This window comes from Passer montanus, unplaced genomic scaffold (genome assembly GCF_014805655.1).
Source record: "Passer montanus isolate IOZ18808 unplaced genomic scaffold, ASM1480565v1 scaffold4, whole genome shotgun sequence".
Lineage (NCBI taxonomy): Eukaryota > Metazoa > Chordata > Aves > Passeriformes > Passeridae > Passer > Passer montanus.
Genome location: NW_024368818.1, coordinates 1192939 through 1209315, shown reverse-complemented (window position 1 = coordinate 1209315; position 16377 = coordinate 1192939). Strand labels below are relative to the sequence as shown.

The following is a 16377-nucleotide window of genomic DNA, read 5'->3' as shown; positions in this document are numbered from 1 at the left end:
GATGGGGTTTAGACTTGGGCAACTTAATCTTTGAATATGTGCAGCTGGGTGGGGGAAATGCAGTCTCCTTTCTTTGTATATACCGCAATATCCTGATGTTCTGCAGGGGAAGGCAAGACAGTGTAAATGAGGCCTCAGAATATCAGGAGTGGTAGGTCGAAATCTTCCTGTGACTGACAGGCATCTTACTTGTCTGGGAAGTATTATGGTCTCCTTAAGCTAACTGTGGATATGTTGTATGTTTCTAAGACATTTGAATTGCTACTTCTCTTATTTAAATTTACCTTGTATACCTTAGAGACTATATACAGTAGTTTTAAAAACCCATCTTTCAAATCTTCACTTATAGTTGATAATTGAGATGATTTTTTTGCTCTGTGGGAGAGTTAAGAATTCTACAGTTTCAATGCTTTTTCATATTGTTTTTAAGCATTTGGATGATGTAAAATTTTCACTTGCTAAGTATTGTCAGCAGTTCTACTATTTTTCAGGGGGTCTAAAATTGGTGAGATATTAGTAAATAATCAAGTTAGATCAGTATTATAGCCTGATAGTCATACGTGAATTGCCTAGTGAAGTGGTCATGGTAGAACAAAACATGTTCTTAATGCTGTTACGTGGAAGGTAACTGGGCATAGATGGGTTGCAAATACAAAACTATTCAGGGTAGTACCTTGAAGGAAAGCCAAGGGGCAATTGAAGAAGCTTCTTCAGCTTAGCTGCTAGTGTGATGCTACAATATGGTGGTACCAAAATATTGTATCCAGTGCCTTAATATTTTGACTTTACAAAGAGGTATAAATAAGGGAGAGTTCAAAACAGAGGCCTGTGGAATTTTTCAAGGTCTGGAGAGGAAAAAAAAAGGAAAAAGCTTTTATATTGTGAGGCTTCAAGAAGTCAGTTGTGTAAATTTATACAACAGAATTCTGCACAATGAGTTAATAATCATCTACAAATTCTTGTATTTTAAAAACCTATCTCAAAGTAAGGAATTTCTCAGCCTTATAAATAAATGCACCTGAATGTTGAAGCTGAACTAGCTTCATACAAACCCAATTTTTCTCACAAGAAAGAAAAATTAAGATTGAAATAGATGGGTTGTACATCTTCTGCCATAGAAGGAGGAATAATCCTGTGATTGTGGGACCGGCACTCCCGAAAGCTAACTTGACCCTTATTCAGTATATATTTAGTGGAGAGGCAAAAGTTATTCCCATCCCTAAATCAATGGCTCTATCCATGGTCTGTAAAACAGGTATGGGAGAATAGGGTCTCAGACTGAAATTAGGCTTTGTAATTTAATTCATATGAGTCCTCAGAACTTTCCAAAAGCCTGTCCTTAACTAGCATGAAAAGCTCTGCAGCCTTCTTTATGCAGTTGGTCAGACCCTTGTTTACACTGATCTCTTGGGTTTTTGTGTTCCTGTGCTCTATTCTTCCCCATGCAAGATGTGTCCTGCTTGTTAGACTAGAGAAACATATCTGGAAATCTCACTTCTGCTGAATTGTGATCTGAACATCACGCATTTCTCCATGTGCTTCCAATCTGTGTAGGAACCAAGGGAATCTCAGGTTATTTAGGTGACCCAAAAATGTTTTGATCCATTTGCACACTTAGTTGAAAAAGCTGTTTCCCTAATACTTGCTGTTTGGGGTCAAGACATGGAAATATAGCCCCCAAATAATTCTCTCCACCTAAAAAAGATAGACATTTTATGACTAGCAGTGCAAAGTGCCATGGGTAGGTCTGACCCTTGCTCTGGTACTTTTTCACTTCCATAGCTGTGATATGTTCTCAATGCAGAGTCACTTAGCTAAATTCATAGTGCTAACCTGACAGTAGTGCTTAACTGTGGAGCATTAAGGGTAGTGACTCCTAACACAGCCTGGTTGAAGGACTTACTTTACTGATACATGTCTCCCTGAAAAGCATTAATTTCTACAGTATTAGGGCTTTTTTTGGATGTTTGCATAATTGCAGGAGGCTTCAAGAATGTATTTTCATTCAAACATTCAAACAACTTGATTTCCCAGAGATAAACCAAATCATGGTGTTCTATGCTATCACAGACATCAGTTCTTCAATTTCCTCTTGAAACTAATCCGAAATGTCAGGAAATTATTGTTTATCTAAACGATATGTTTGAGTATCTTTGAATCTGGATTAATTTCAGGATTGTCCTCCTGAGTCTGAAAGCCCTTAATTAATTAGCCAACAGTCCAGCTGAAAGATGTATTGCTCCTTGATGTTTGGCCACCCATCTTTATTTCAGGGTTATAAAGCCTGGAGCTGAACTTGGAAGAAGCATGAAGATGGTGGTGTTTCATGCACCTCCCTGGACTGTGGAATGAATTACTGGAAAAGTTCAGTGGGCGTCTCACTATGTTTTGGGAGTGTTTCAGGGTTTATCTCTATTGGCAAGCTTTTTTTGTCTCGAACTAAACTCTTAATTAATTTTGGGTGAAATAAGTTCCCTGTTTCTGGAACCCTGTATAAAGATAATGGTAGAAGACATTAAGGAGTGAAGGGTGTTTCCTTTTCTTGACAGACCTGATACTTGTATGAATTAAATGTTCACAGTCAGTGTGCAAAATGAGTTTTGAGTTGTCTCAAAATTCATACTTGCTGCAGGGAGTGTCTCCTTTGAACTAGGTTATTGAACGTTTCATTTTACACTAACGCTATGTTTTTCTCAGTTGTTTTCATTCGTGTTACTACTCAAAATAGGATTATGTTGTCTTAGTTTAAAATTTAACCGTTGCACAACTGACATTCAGAAAAGTAACTCTCCTTTTCTGTTATGTTGTTGCAAGAGCAATCTCTGTGTCTGATTTCTGTGGTGTGCAATAGTATGTGTGTACTTAGATCTGTGTATTTGGTGTTTATCTGGAAAGCCCTGGGCCACTGCAGCACCTTGAGCAGCACAACCCCTAAGGGAGCATCTACTCAAAACATGATCTCTCTTATTGCTATGTTTTTCTCAGTTGTTTTCATTCGTGTTACTACTCAAAATAGGGTTTTGTTGTCTTAGTTTAAAATTTAACAGTTGCACAACTGACATTCAGGAAAGTAACTCTCCTTTTCTGTTGTGTTGTTGCAAGAGCAATCTTTGTGTCTGATTTCCATGGTGTGCAATAGTATGTGTGTACTTATATCTGTGTATTTGGCATCTGCTCAAAACATGATCTCTCTTATAATTTTGACTGTATTTAGGGGACTTGCAAAGGGTACACAACTACCCTCTTCTGCTAGTACTGTTTTGAATGCATTCATTGTTATTCTTGAAAATGAATTGTCAAATTAGTCTAAATTGTAGTTGTCTCAGGCCTGTACAGAGTCACAAATAATTCCATCCAAATTTTAAAATATTTTTCTAATTTATTATTTTTTCTGTTTGTATTAACTGAAACTGTGTCCACTGGGTCTTAATATGAATGCTAATGGAGAAATGGAATAATCAGTATACATATGTATGGTTTTACTAGACATGTTAAATATCTATATATTTATATATAAAATGCACAGGCACACTGTCTTAAATCTAGCATTGTCATAGAGGCTATCTAAGTTGTGTCATATTAATGGCAGGGTGATATGATATTTTTGCAGAATATGATATTTTTGCTGTCCTGTCTAGAAATAATGTTTCAGGCATTATTTGGAAGCCATCTTATCATGTAGCTGATTCTTCCAGAAGTCAGAGGAAAATAATCGGTAAAAACTGGGAGTTTTAATGTCATTGTTTAAAATGGTGATGCTCTTTAACTAGTCAGGTTCTCAAACATCTCTAGTAAACAGGGTGGATGAAAGAGTACCTGAAAATATCTGTGACTTCAAGTAAATCTGCATTTCTTTTCTAATTCTTCTTTTCATGTTTTCTGGATTTTTCTCTCTTTTTCAGTCTCTAAGCACTTGGAATTTTCCACTTACCACAGAGCTTGCTTTAGGGGTCAGGCCCTGCTTGTGCTTGCCAAGCAGTGCTCGCTGTTGCTCTGTGGCAGCACTGTGTGTCAGTTACTGGCCGTTGGCCACTGCTTCCTGTGGTTTGGAGACCCCGAGTTTCCTCACATCCTTTCCACTTCCCAATCCTTCTCATATACTGGTTGTCATTTTTTGTCTCTAAGTATGGCAGGTGTGGGGGGATGTGTGAAATTTAAATGTACTATTCAGGTAGCTGTTCCTTTCCTTGCTTTTTCTTTCTGTGACACTGGAAGAGAAGCTCCAGTCTGCTTCAAAATCCACCTTTATGAACTTAGAGAAACTTTCCCTCGGCCATTCTCATTTTGCCCAGGCAATGCTTTGCTTACTGCAGATGGGAGAGGGGAGAAGAGAGACATGCAGGGAGAGGGAGCAAGCTGGTGCGCAAAAAATGCCTGTAAGTGACATATCCTACTGTATTGCAGTGTTAGGTGCAATAAGTGGTCCTTATTAATACTGTTCAGATGCAAAATAAGTATTTATAAGAAAAGTACTGGAGTTTATTATTGTACAATTAAACATGGACAAATGTTGAGCTGTGGGATTTTCGTTTCTGTAACTGGAGGTTTTAAAGATCATTTATGCATCCTGCTTTATGATGCTGTAGCAGTGTCACGGAGATTCTTGTATGCTGCTGACTCCTGTAGCAAAAGGTGAAACTCAGTTTGGGGTTGTGCATCAATCAGACATTTAGAGTTGTTTGGGGTGTGTTCTGGTGTTTCTAGAGCTCTGGCCTTAGGCTGTCATCAATCAGACATTTAGAGTTGTTTGGGGTGTGTTCTGTTTCTAGAGCTCTGGCCTTAGGCTGAGTGCCTTCATTTTCATATTGATTGCTCTTGCACTTGATAAAGTGATCCTCTCTAAGAAGTACTTCCAAGTTCCATACATGGTGGGTTTTTTTCCTCTGTATCTGTAACACTTTTTTTTTTTTTAAATGAACTGAAATGCTGTTATAATCTCACACATATGTGCTAACAAAATTTATTTTATGTAGTATCCTGAACACTCAGAAGTGTTTTTAAATGGAAAATTGTCTCTGAAATCTGTAACCTTCATATGCATAGTTTGCTCACAGCATTCACTTTCAACGTACAAGGCAAGAGGAAAACCATCTGCCATGTTTATTTGGAACTAATACTACCTCATACTGAGTAAAATTCCCTCAGAGCCTTAGGTCTTTCTCTTACCACTGTGCCCAGAACACAGGCTTAATGTCCCAGGTTGCAGTGGAATAATATCAAGCATGATTTTGTGACTTGAAGTGTTAAAATTGTGCAGATTCTGGCAAGTTCCACCCTCAGCCTTTGATCTTTGGAAGATGTCCAGCTGCTGCCACTTGGGCAAAGCCACATGTGCTTAGAGCTCTGAAGCCATCTGCAAGGAGCCCTGTCAGCTAGCTGGGTGCTTGTGCTGTGCCTCTTCACTCTACCCTGCCAGAAAATGCCTGTTTCCTGGGTTTGCACTGCTTTGCTGTTGGAGAAGGATTCACTTTTGAATCCTCATGAAAATAAGGCTGCAACAGCCATCATGTACTGGAAACATCAGTGTGAAGTGAAATTATTACAAAGGGACATTTGCCTATGAATGTTCCGCCTATGAAATGCTGTGATTTAAATCAGGTTTCTGTTTTAATAGGGGATGTGCACATTATAGATCTAACAGTAAAAGACTAATAATATCTTAAGAATCAGATTACAGCTTTAACTATATATTTTGTTTGTTGTTAGCAGGAAAGGATATGACTTCAAATGAAAGGTGCTTATCTTCTTTCAGCTGAAGGACAATGCATTTGAAATTCTCGGCCAAATCTCTTATCAATATTCATCTGTTCAAACCAACTTTCCAGTGTAGAAAGCAACTCTGTAAAAGCTCTATTCTTTTATTAATGTTTTATCCATTAGTATTTGATAATTTGAAGAATCGTCTGGGCTGAAAGCCTGCTTCTTTTTTCTGTGACTGTAATTCAATGTTAAGTCATCTACCACAAGTTAAAACCACAAATATAGTGTGTGATATGATGAACATCTAATACTCTTGTTTAGCTTCTTGAAGGTCAGGTGTAGCCTGGCAACTGAGTGCTATGAGCACAATTTTATGAGCAGTGTTTGCTACAGGCTAGAAATTAATGTGAACTTAAACTGATCTCTTTGCTTTCTCTAAGACTGTGACCACAATCAGCATTAATTTGCTGACCTTTTCCACTTATACTCACTTCTGAAAAATGATGCTTGACTGAAGAGAGATTTTTTGGATGCTAAGGCTGTACCTAGTCCAGACTCTGCTTCTAACAGCATTAAAGCGGAAGAAATAGGTTAATTCAAGCAGGGAACTTGTCAGATGTTCACATCCTATGGATTAAGACAGCCAGGATATTCCAGAAAATTAAACAAATACTTTTTTGAGCAACAGTTGGAGGATTTGAACAGCTGTATATTTTTCTCATTCCTTTTTTTTAATACTCTTTTTTTCTCTTCCTTTGTTGTTTAGCTTTTCTATTTGAAATGCAAAGCAAAGGAAGTTAGAGACTTCATGGCGTAGATAACTTTTGAGGCTGTGACTCTTCTGCTATGTACAGGGTGTGAGACCTGGGTTATAAGTGGTTATGGGGAATAAAAGAACAAGATCGGTTTGTGAAATTGGTGTGTACTTTTCAACAGTCTCCTCAGCAAGCAGGTTCCCAGGAATATTCAACTTGATTCATAATAACTTCATTTCTTTAAATGTCTGACACCTGTAAAATGCACTCATTAATTACGTAGCCTGAGCATTGCCTTTATAACCTTATTTTTATAAATATTTTAAGGCGTAACACTTAAATTTTTTCTAACCTGTCTGAGTCACTAAAAGAAAAAAATTCATATATCCCTGTCCTGGATGCTTACTCTTATCGTTTTGTCCTTTGTGGCAGCATGACTACAAATAAATAAACAAATTTTTAAAAGGTAACCTAGGTTTGTGCCATAGTTGCTGTGCAACATCACAACATGGCCTGGATGCTTACTCTTATCGTTTTGTCCTTTGTGGCAGCATGACTACAAATAAACAAACAAACTTTAAAAAGGTAACCTAGGTTTGTGCCATAGTTTGCTGTGCAACATCACAACATGGGTGTGATGCAACAAGGGGGAAAGCTCCATGGGCCACAGTCAATAAGGATGGGGTTTGGTTGATTAAACTGTGCTGGTTTAAAATGTTAGTAAAACTCAAACTTTCCCTTCATGCCTTTGCAGTTCTTCCAATATACATGGTAGGATGGGGTTTGGTTGATTAAACTGTGCTGGTTTAAAATGTTAAAGCTCAAACTTTCCCTTCATGCCTTTGCAATTCCTCCAATATACATGGCTTAGAGGCCTCGTCCTTCCTTGAGGCACCATTGTGTTCTGGTGTGTGTGGCATGGTGGGAAGGACCATGAATCCAGGTACACTGATACAGAAGTTACATTACCAAACCAGACAGGAACTCATTGCAAAGTTGGTTTTCCTTTTCCATAGTACAGATTTTCTGAGTCAGCCTGCATAAGGTGACACACTGAGAACACTTTTCACTTTTTACAAAAGCCTTTTCTTGCTTCTGTTGTTGATAAGCCAAATATTTCCTCAGCTGAAAAGGGGAATGGCAGCTCTAATGCAGTCATAATAACAACTGGCTTTCTGCACATGAAATATAACAGAATTTGCTGCTGTATTATTTTTAAAAAGCTAATGATAATTTCACCTGTGAGAATTTTTAAAATTATTTTTTGGACCTGGCTAATTTTATAACTTCCAATCTGTTTTTCTGCAGTACAGGGCACCATCCAAACAGAAATCAAACATCAGTTACCTTCAGCACTTACGTACCAAACTTCAGTCAAAGTAATTAGTAGTAGAAACTGCAGACACTACAACTGGGTAATTTGCTGGAGGCAAAGGGTAAGATGTTCTGATTTAGCCTTTGACTGTAATGGATAAACCAAATGGTTATTATACTGACCTTTTAAAATCGTAAGAAAGTACTGAAATAGACCAAACCTACCAGAGAAATCTGAAGCTTTATTAACTTTTGCCAGCCTGAAAATGTAGCCAAATTATGATTCCTGGTATTTGCTTTTCATGATTTGAGCACTTTAATGATTCAGTTCTGATTCAGTGTACTTTGGTTGTACCCTTGACAGATTTTCCCCATCTGAAAGAGTATAACCACTACACAAATTTGAGTGTCCCAGCAGCAATCCTGTTTGAAATGTTCCACTTGGCATGAATATTCATAGGGCTGGAGAAGGTAAGATTGTATGGTGCAGCAATTGTAGCACTCAGTGAGAATATGGGACACTCACTTTCAAGTCACTCTTCTAATGAATGTTTAATTATTTACGTGTGTTAGAGTTTTTTTCACCTGGAAAAGTTCAGAACTGTTTTCATATCTTGTAGCCTGGAGCTTAGATCACTTACTGAAGATGGTGAATCTTAATTTAAAGCTTCCTTCAAATTTCAGTTTATAGTTCCTTAAAAGTTAATTCCTGCATTTTTTATTTCTCAGTCTTCACACCTGGTTCAAGGATATTTATTTGCCCAGATTTAAGCATTTTCTCTTGTTTTGAAAAGCATTTGATGAATTTACTTTGGTTTAGTTGGGCTATTAGGAATGGACTAAATATTTTTGTGCTGGTTCAGCTAAAGCTGAAAGAAGAAATGGAGTTGTAAGAGAAGGGGAAGCAAGGAAAACTTCTTGGACCAATTTTTTGTGGGTTTTTTAAGTAATTGGAAAAAACAGAATGAGATACACCGGTCTGAATGAATGACATGAATTAAGTATTTTGGTCTCTAATGATGAAAAACAGTGTGTAGAGAAATTTTTTAAATGTAACTGAGCAATTTAAACACACAATTCCCTTTGGTTTTAACCTAATTCTCACCACCTAACCTCTTTTGGAATCCAGTGGAATTTTCAGAAGCTTATTTCCACTTCTAAAAATTGCTGTTATGATCTCTGGAATATGCAGCAAGATCAGAAATAGTCCATTTGCTATCTACACTTAATGTCCATTTGGTTTAAATGATCAGTTTGTTCTGAATGCAGGGCATGTTTTCCGAGTCCAGTGTATGTAAGATTGGATCCTTCCATTCATAATTTCAACTTTCAGCCCAATGCAATGTAATGCCCACAGGAAATTCCCAGAGGAGCAAGACAGATTATTTGCAACCTCAAGAAAATATTTTTGAAAGCTACACACTATATATATATATATATATATATATATATGTAATATTTCCACTCTTCCCTTCTAAAAGCACGTAGATGAACCATTTACTTTTTCTGCCATAAAATTACAAAAGGTTGTAATGAACTTCACACAAAAACTGTGTTTGGAACAGCCAACGTTTTGATCATTACACCACTCTTACAGTGTAGGCTATCTTTAGGAAAGTAATTAAAGCATTTCTGGTATAATTTTTTTAAAAAATTTAGGAAATCAAGATCTATCTTCAGGTGCTAAAATCACTTTTCCTTAGGTGTCCACAGTTGAAACATTATTTGAATGTTTCCCTTTTCAATTACCAGTCTGCTTATTCACTTTGCCATATTGAGTGCTGTTTTTTAACAACAAAATGCATGCAGTTAGAAGATTTGTTCATTTTAACTTACTAATTCATTGTGCCTCATTTATGGTAGAATTTAATAAGAAAATTAGCAGGTAAATAGAAGATGTTTCAATTTGTCTTCCCTCTGAATATTTGAGAAAGGAAGATCACATCCTTGGGGAGCTCAAAAGGTTTCATTTGGATAACTGGAACAAAACAAGAAAAGTACCTGGAGTTTTATTTAAATTGAGAATTTACAGCCCATCTCTGTCATACATGTATTTTATAATGTCTTTTTTTTACTAGTCAGCAGTTACATAGAGAGAGAAGTTAGTCACATTATCACATCTTTGATTTCTTCAGTAGGAAATAACATTATTGCTTGTTGAGAAAAGAAACCCCAAACTGATGCTTGTGGCCACAAAAGCCTTTGTGATTTGTATTGTTTATCAACCTTCAAAATATATGTTTGTGAAACAACAGGACTAAAAACCCAAACATACTGCTTGGGTAGTGCCTTTTTCCTGACAGGCCCCTAGGCTGGCATCTGGAGTTTGATGGTTTGTTTGAGTATTGATTTGTCATTGTTTGTTTGTTTTGTGTGTGTTATTTTTGTTTGGTTTTGAGTTGGGTTTTTGGGTATGGGTTTGTTTTTCTCTCACACTGTTTTCTTTTCGTAAGGTTGAGCAGCACCTGTTTAACTTGCCAAGTTAATTAACTATTAATGAACTGATCTGAGAAATGCTGTGGGTATAGTATAAACCATACTAGCCCTAGACAGTGCCTCGTATTAAATGATATTTTCCACTTTGCAGAGATTGTGCTGCTGACCTCAGGTTTGCTGAACTTCCTAATTACCCCAAAAGTTTCAAACGAATTATTTCAGCCTGCCTCCTCCCTGCGCTGTTTCACTGATGCAAGGAGGGGCCATGCAGTAACACTACACCTGTCCCAGCACACGCCTCTCAACCTGCTCAACTTCCCCAACGGGTGAGTTGGGCATGAGAACATCCGAGATTGCTGGGTCTGTAGCCACTGGTCCCGACACTTCTGGGTGTGCGTGCTGGCTTCGCGCTGGGGCGGCTTTAACGCTCCATCATGGCACTGGATGACAGCAGCTTGTACTCCAGGACTCAGAGTAAACTTAATCCCCATCAGACTCGGTATAAATCAACAAGACGGAGAAGCCTGCCGCCAGACATCCTGCTAGAAAATGATTTTAAAGGAAAGTTTCAAAAGAATATTAGGAATATAGACCCTATACACCCAAGGCGCACTAAGAAAAGACCTTCTATATTTTCAGGTAGGAAATGCTATTTCAATAGTATGTTAGTGCAGTATCTTTTAACCTTTTTGGTAACTGAAGGATTCAGCACTAGATTACAGTCAGAACTTATTCTGTTTTAAAACCTAAGAGAGTTTTCATGGATAGATTTAATCAAGTGCCATTTATGTTAAATTATGTCAGTCATTTGAGTTAAAATGATGGAACCAAAAAGACAGCCTTCATGTTTTTTGATTTCATGTTGCTTGCTTGAGGGGTTGTTTTTTTTTAAATACTTAGCATTTAAAGAAAGCCAGTTGTTTCTCCAGAGCTTTAAACTGCATTTTGCTTAACCCCACTTACAAGAAATACAGAAAACAGCTGCAGTGTAAGAATCTCTTGCTGCTCTAATGCTGTATCTCATTGCTTTTCTGGAGGAGAATGGTTTGGAGAGTTCTTCAGTCTAGCAGAATTTTTTTTTTTTGTATGTAGCGAGAAATTAACATCACTAAATAATCAAATGCATGCTTTAAATTCCTGGTTTGAACTGGAGCCTGTAATGTCAGGAGTTAATAATTTAGTTTAACTCCCTAGTTGTTAAGAAGTAGGAGCAAGGTGTGAGTGGATTTCAGTCAAGCTAATGGCAAGCTGGAATATTTTGTTGCATTGCGCTTTTAAATAATTCTAAATGGGCCTAAAAATAGGCAACAGATTATTACGAGCCCAAAGGATTTGTTGGAAAACAATCAGGTCATCTTTACGAGGAGCACTTAAAAGGTTCTAGGGGGGAAAATCAATACCAGCTCATCCCTGCTGAAACTGAAAACGCATTTCTGTGAGACAATCAGAGGAAATGAAATCCTTTATAGAAACAAAACTTCTTTCAATTTAAGTATGTCCCTTTCCAGATGAAAATCAGGGTTTTCACATTTCTGGGGGAATTAGTGCAATCATACAGATCTCTGAAGAGTTGTGAAGTATATCAAATTATTTAAATATTAATATTATATTCCTTAGTGGCAGCTAAGCTTACACGAGTACCTTTTCAAGAGCTGAAACACTGGTGAAAGAATGGGTGTACGATCTTAAAAGACAGCACAGGGCAGCATTATTTGTGTGGGATTTAGATCCTCTACTGAACCTTAGTTAAGGTAGTCGAAATATTTCAACACGTCAGGAAATAAAGCTTTTTCCTCCTTCCTATTCTACTTCTCTAGCTTAAAAAAAAATGCAAAAAAGCCTTAGCAGATCTCAAGTCAGATGGCTCAGACATGCCCAAGGCTCCTGGGCTTCCCAGTGCCTGAACTGTCTCTTCCTAAGGTGATGTGGTCTGTTGGTGGCTCTCAAATCACATTATTTTGGATAGGATAGACCCTCTGTACCTTAGTCAGGACTATGGACTTTGTATCTTATCTTTATCTCAGTTGCCACTTTTTTGTTTTACTTACCTTTTCTGCTTCTTAATTACTCTGTGTTTGTGGGGTTTTTTCTTCTGTAACTTTTCAGGTTTTTTCCTGTATATTGACATTTTTGTTAGGAAAAAAAAAATATTAAATATGTTTTTGGCCTTGTGTTTGGTCTTCAAAACTCGTACTCTGTTGTGCTTACCCACATTTCACCTTTATTCTGTGATTTTTTTTAATGCAGTTCTTTCTCTCAGCTCTTTTTCCACCCTCCCAAATGACCACATTAGCAGTAGTACTCCAGTCTTTGTGCTGTGTCAGGCATGAGCACTTCAATGCTGTTTGTGTCTGGAACAGTGCCATTATGCTTATGAAATCCAGTGCAGATGTGTTACTGTACACTCAAGGGCACTTAACTCAAAGGTAATGCAAATTGATTCCTATAAGCAACTGATGGAGCATGATGGAAAGATGGGTGTAGCCTTTCATTTGGGAGGTCAGCAGTATACATGGGAGAAGCTTTACTTGATTTGCTTTTGGAAACAGGTTAACAAAGTACACTTGAAGTCCTCTAGACCATTGTCTTTCATGCTGTAACTGTAGGTTAGAGCTAGGAAAAAGAGCTGTATAATGGAATCAGGGAATGGTCTGGGTTGGAAGGGGCTTCTAAAGTCCTTGTAGTACAGCCACCCTACTGTGAGCAAGGAGATGTTCCACTATTATCAGGTTGCTCAAGGCCCTGTCCAACCTAGATAGATAGATAGATAGATAGATAGATAGATAGATAGATAGATAGATATTAAAATTAAATATAAATAAATAGACAGTCTTGCTCTGCAGTCTTTTGGATGAATGAAGAATTTGAAGAATGTGGTAATTCCTACTTCTTTGTTTCAGTCTAATCACCTATTAAAATAAGTATTTTAAATCTATATCATATTGACTCTTCCACGTGCTTCTGTTCCCTATATCTCGGCTAAGTCTTTTGTAACACTGTTAGCTGATCTTGCGTTTAGGACATTGTTGCAATTGAGGCTTAAGTCATGGACTTGTTGTTTTCTTCTCTTTTATTCTATCTTACAGAACTGCACTCATTCAGTAGTGAATAGACACACCAAGACATTGAGCTGCAAGGAAATACATCCGTTCATTCATTGGGACTCTTGTAGCAGTTTTGGTGCAAACTCAGGGAGGGGTCTTGCATGCAATAGGCTTCTTTTACAATTGTTTCTTACCTGTGATAGCTAGAAGCTCTCCCTTTAAATATGAAACCTGAAAACTGAGAAAAGTGAGTTGTCTGTCTGTCCTGCCATCATGATGTTAGTCATTCATGTATGCCTAGGCAGGACTATCCAGCCAGTGGTATCATTGGGTTATTGTGTTCATCCCCACATGGCAAGGGGATGGCACAAACTGTGTACTGAGAAACCATGGCATTGCCCAAGGGATACACTGCACAGAGATACCTTTTTCTTCTTTTGCAAAGCACTTCTTGTTCTTTAAATTTGAAATGTTTAGAGCTGCCATATACTTCAGGACTTGGTTAATATCAACTGCTATTTATATATAAATTTTGATTTTTACTGTTACATGGTTATGCTTTAAAAAAAAAAAGAAAGACACAGGCACGGGGGAATATAGTCAACATTATAGGGCCATTTATTGCCTATGGAGAGGTTCATCACCCTAATTAGTGAAATTTCTACAGACCTGCTGATAAGCTCTCAGTTCAGCAGACGCTCATGGCCATGACTGAACCTCACTCTGGCAGGACCATGCAAAAATGAACAGTGTCTTGTCTTAACCTGGAGATAAACCCCTCACTTGTTAAAGAGAGAAGAAAGAATTGTATAAAGACAGAGTGGGCAATGAAGGGACCTCAGGTCTTGACTGAGCTACCTAGAAAAAGTATATTGACCTAACTCAAGCTGCATAAAATGAAAATGGATTAAACATCATTAAATGTGTGTGCTGACTTATGTTTCAAAGCACAAGAGCTTGAAGAAAATTAGTCTGTATTTTTTTATGTTAATCTAGGGAAGTGAAGGGTGAGTTTTTACTCCTATTTCTTTTTGACAGAAGGTTGCTGATGTTGTTTGAGTTTTCTCATTATGCATGGAAAAGACATGAGATTTTGGCTGGGAAAGTTAATTTTCCATAGAAAACAGAATAAAATAGAAATCGCAAAGGTCAAAGTGCTAAAAATATATATAATGGTCAAGCTCTGCTTGGAAGCCATTTGTATTGTGAGCTAGGGATGTTTTTTAACTAAGTACCATTAAACATCTACTTATAGTACTGTTTTTAGTATCTTGTAGGCTTTTTTTTCCTTCTCCTTCCTCTTCCTTGCTCATGTAGGTAGTGTGTATTATTGTTGAATGATGCTCGCTCACTGATGCGTCAATTTTGAAGAACGGAAGGTGAGAAAAATACCTGGGATTTTCTGCCTCTCCCAGGACCAGGCATGCCTTCATTTCATAGCCTGTGCCTCAGGTGTTGTCTTCCCAGCCAAAATTAGCTCTGTGTATTCTGTGGGACAGCACATGATCACTGCTTTGGTAAAAGCAGTGTGGTGTTGCTGTGGGTTAATGTAATGAAGGTCACTGGCTAACAGTACTTTACAGAGCTACTCAAAGAAAGAATGTAGCTTGCTAGTCTGTGATTTTGCAATCAAATAGCTAGTATTTTTTAACAAATTCAATGCTTTTTTTTTTTCCAGTGAAAATATTGTCGCAGTTAGAAGTCTTGAGGTACTCTCTCAAAGCATTTCTGGAGTTCAAACCAGCATACAGTCTAGCAAAGTCACTTTCTAAAATAAGTAAGTTGATTTGATGCCATATTTGCATGTAAATTATAATAATGAAAAATAATGAAAGAAATAAAGGGTTTTATACATATTAAAAATTCTTAAAAGTTGTTCAACAGTGACATGAATAAATTATTTCATTTCCCATGAGTCGTGCAGCTAAGACAGCCGGTATGTATGACTTACTTTTTACTTTTGACTGGCTGTGTTAATTGGGAAAGACTTGCCAAAATCTAATTACTTTTAATAAGGATGCTTAAAGTCATGGGTACAGTATGTGTCTTGATTCAAATGAGTAATAATGATCTGTGTTCAGTATTTTAATTTGGTGAGGATTTGAATATCCTACCTCCTCTGTGAATAAATTGTACTGCATGGCAATAATGTATGCTTGTGATCTGCATATGATAATTGCTATAATTGCTGTTCACTTATGGTACCCCTGTTGACATTTGGGAGATTGTCCTGTGTTGGTGCTGCATTTTACAAGTATCATCCAGCAGAAGGAAGGGAAGGCAAGTCTTACTTGTCCCAAAGTTTTTCTCCTCTCTGCCTGACTTGAAAACATTGGATTGGTTTCCCACTAATACTGTTACCAAGACGTTCTGTTGACTGAAAATGCAGGAGGAGGGAGGGGGTAGCATTATTTGTTATTTGCTGTTCATATTGTAAGCTGGAATTAGTTCTGCCTTTCTGGTTTTTCTTGAGCCTTATTCTAAGAGATGCCATTGGTGCATTGCTGATTGTGTGTCCACCCACTGATTTGGGTGAGTGGCCACTGCCTCATTACCAGAAATTATATTACTGATAATATCTTGCTTTGGTCTGGCCTTTTGCATTTTTGCGGTCTCATACATATTTTTATATATATTACTAAATGTACTCTTCAGCATTTTAGTTTGTGCATATTTCTACTAAAGTGACATTTTCTTTAGGAAGGATGGGTTGATGATTCAGAGAAAAGCTCTGGATTTCTCATGAAGTCTGATGTAACAGATGTGTTGTCAGACTCGTTTTCTTCTTGGGTTCACTGGTATTTTATGGAGTGGGGAGAATGATTTCCAAATGTTCTTGTAAGCAAGTGATGAAAATGCTGCCTCATCTTTAAGTTATATTTAGGACTCAAATGAGGTTCTGTGTCCATTGGAGAGTAACTTGAACATGGAAATGAGAGAGAAGGTAGGGAGGAAGGTGAGGTTAAGATAAAGAAGGCTTCTTCTGCTCTTACAGCTCGGATTTTTGTGTTTTGAAAACTGTCTAGTTGTCTCCTAGATTTAAATTGCCACCATCAGTTGTTATAGATGTTAAGACTTCTTGAAAGCAAAGATTCCAGTGTTCAAGTGAATGAATCCTATTGTATTAC

The 16377-nt window shown here is 37.4% G+C and overlaps 1 protein-coding gene across 5 annotated transcripts in view; it reads left to right on the top strand.

Annotated features, from left to right (window-relative positions):
- The window catches only part of FRY (FRY microtubule binding protein), a 227915-nt gene that overhangs the window by 34603 nt on the left and 176935 nt on the right, over positions 1-16377 (top strand). For 2 of the 5 annotated variants that reach the window (XM_039718370.1, XM_039718371.1), the window contains exon 3: positions 14928-15026. The exons of 2 other annotated variants lie outside the window; for them this stretch is intronic. Coding sequence is in view for 1 of the 3 variants with exons in the window: in XM_039718361.1 (XP_039574295.1) it covers positions 10640-10844; positions 14928-15026 (304 nt within the window). In the remaining 2 variants the exon portion in view is untranslated. Of the gene's footprint in view, positions 1-10639; positions 10845-14927; positions 15027-16377 lie in introns of those variants that run through there. One more of the 5 variants, XM_039718361.1, reaches the window with a different exon arrangement.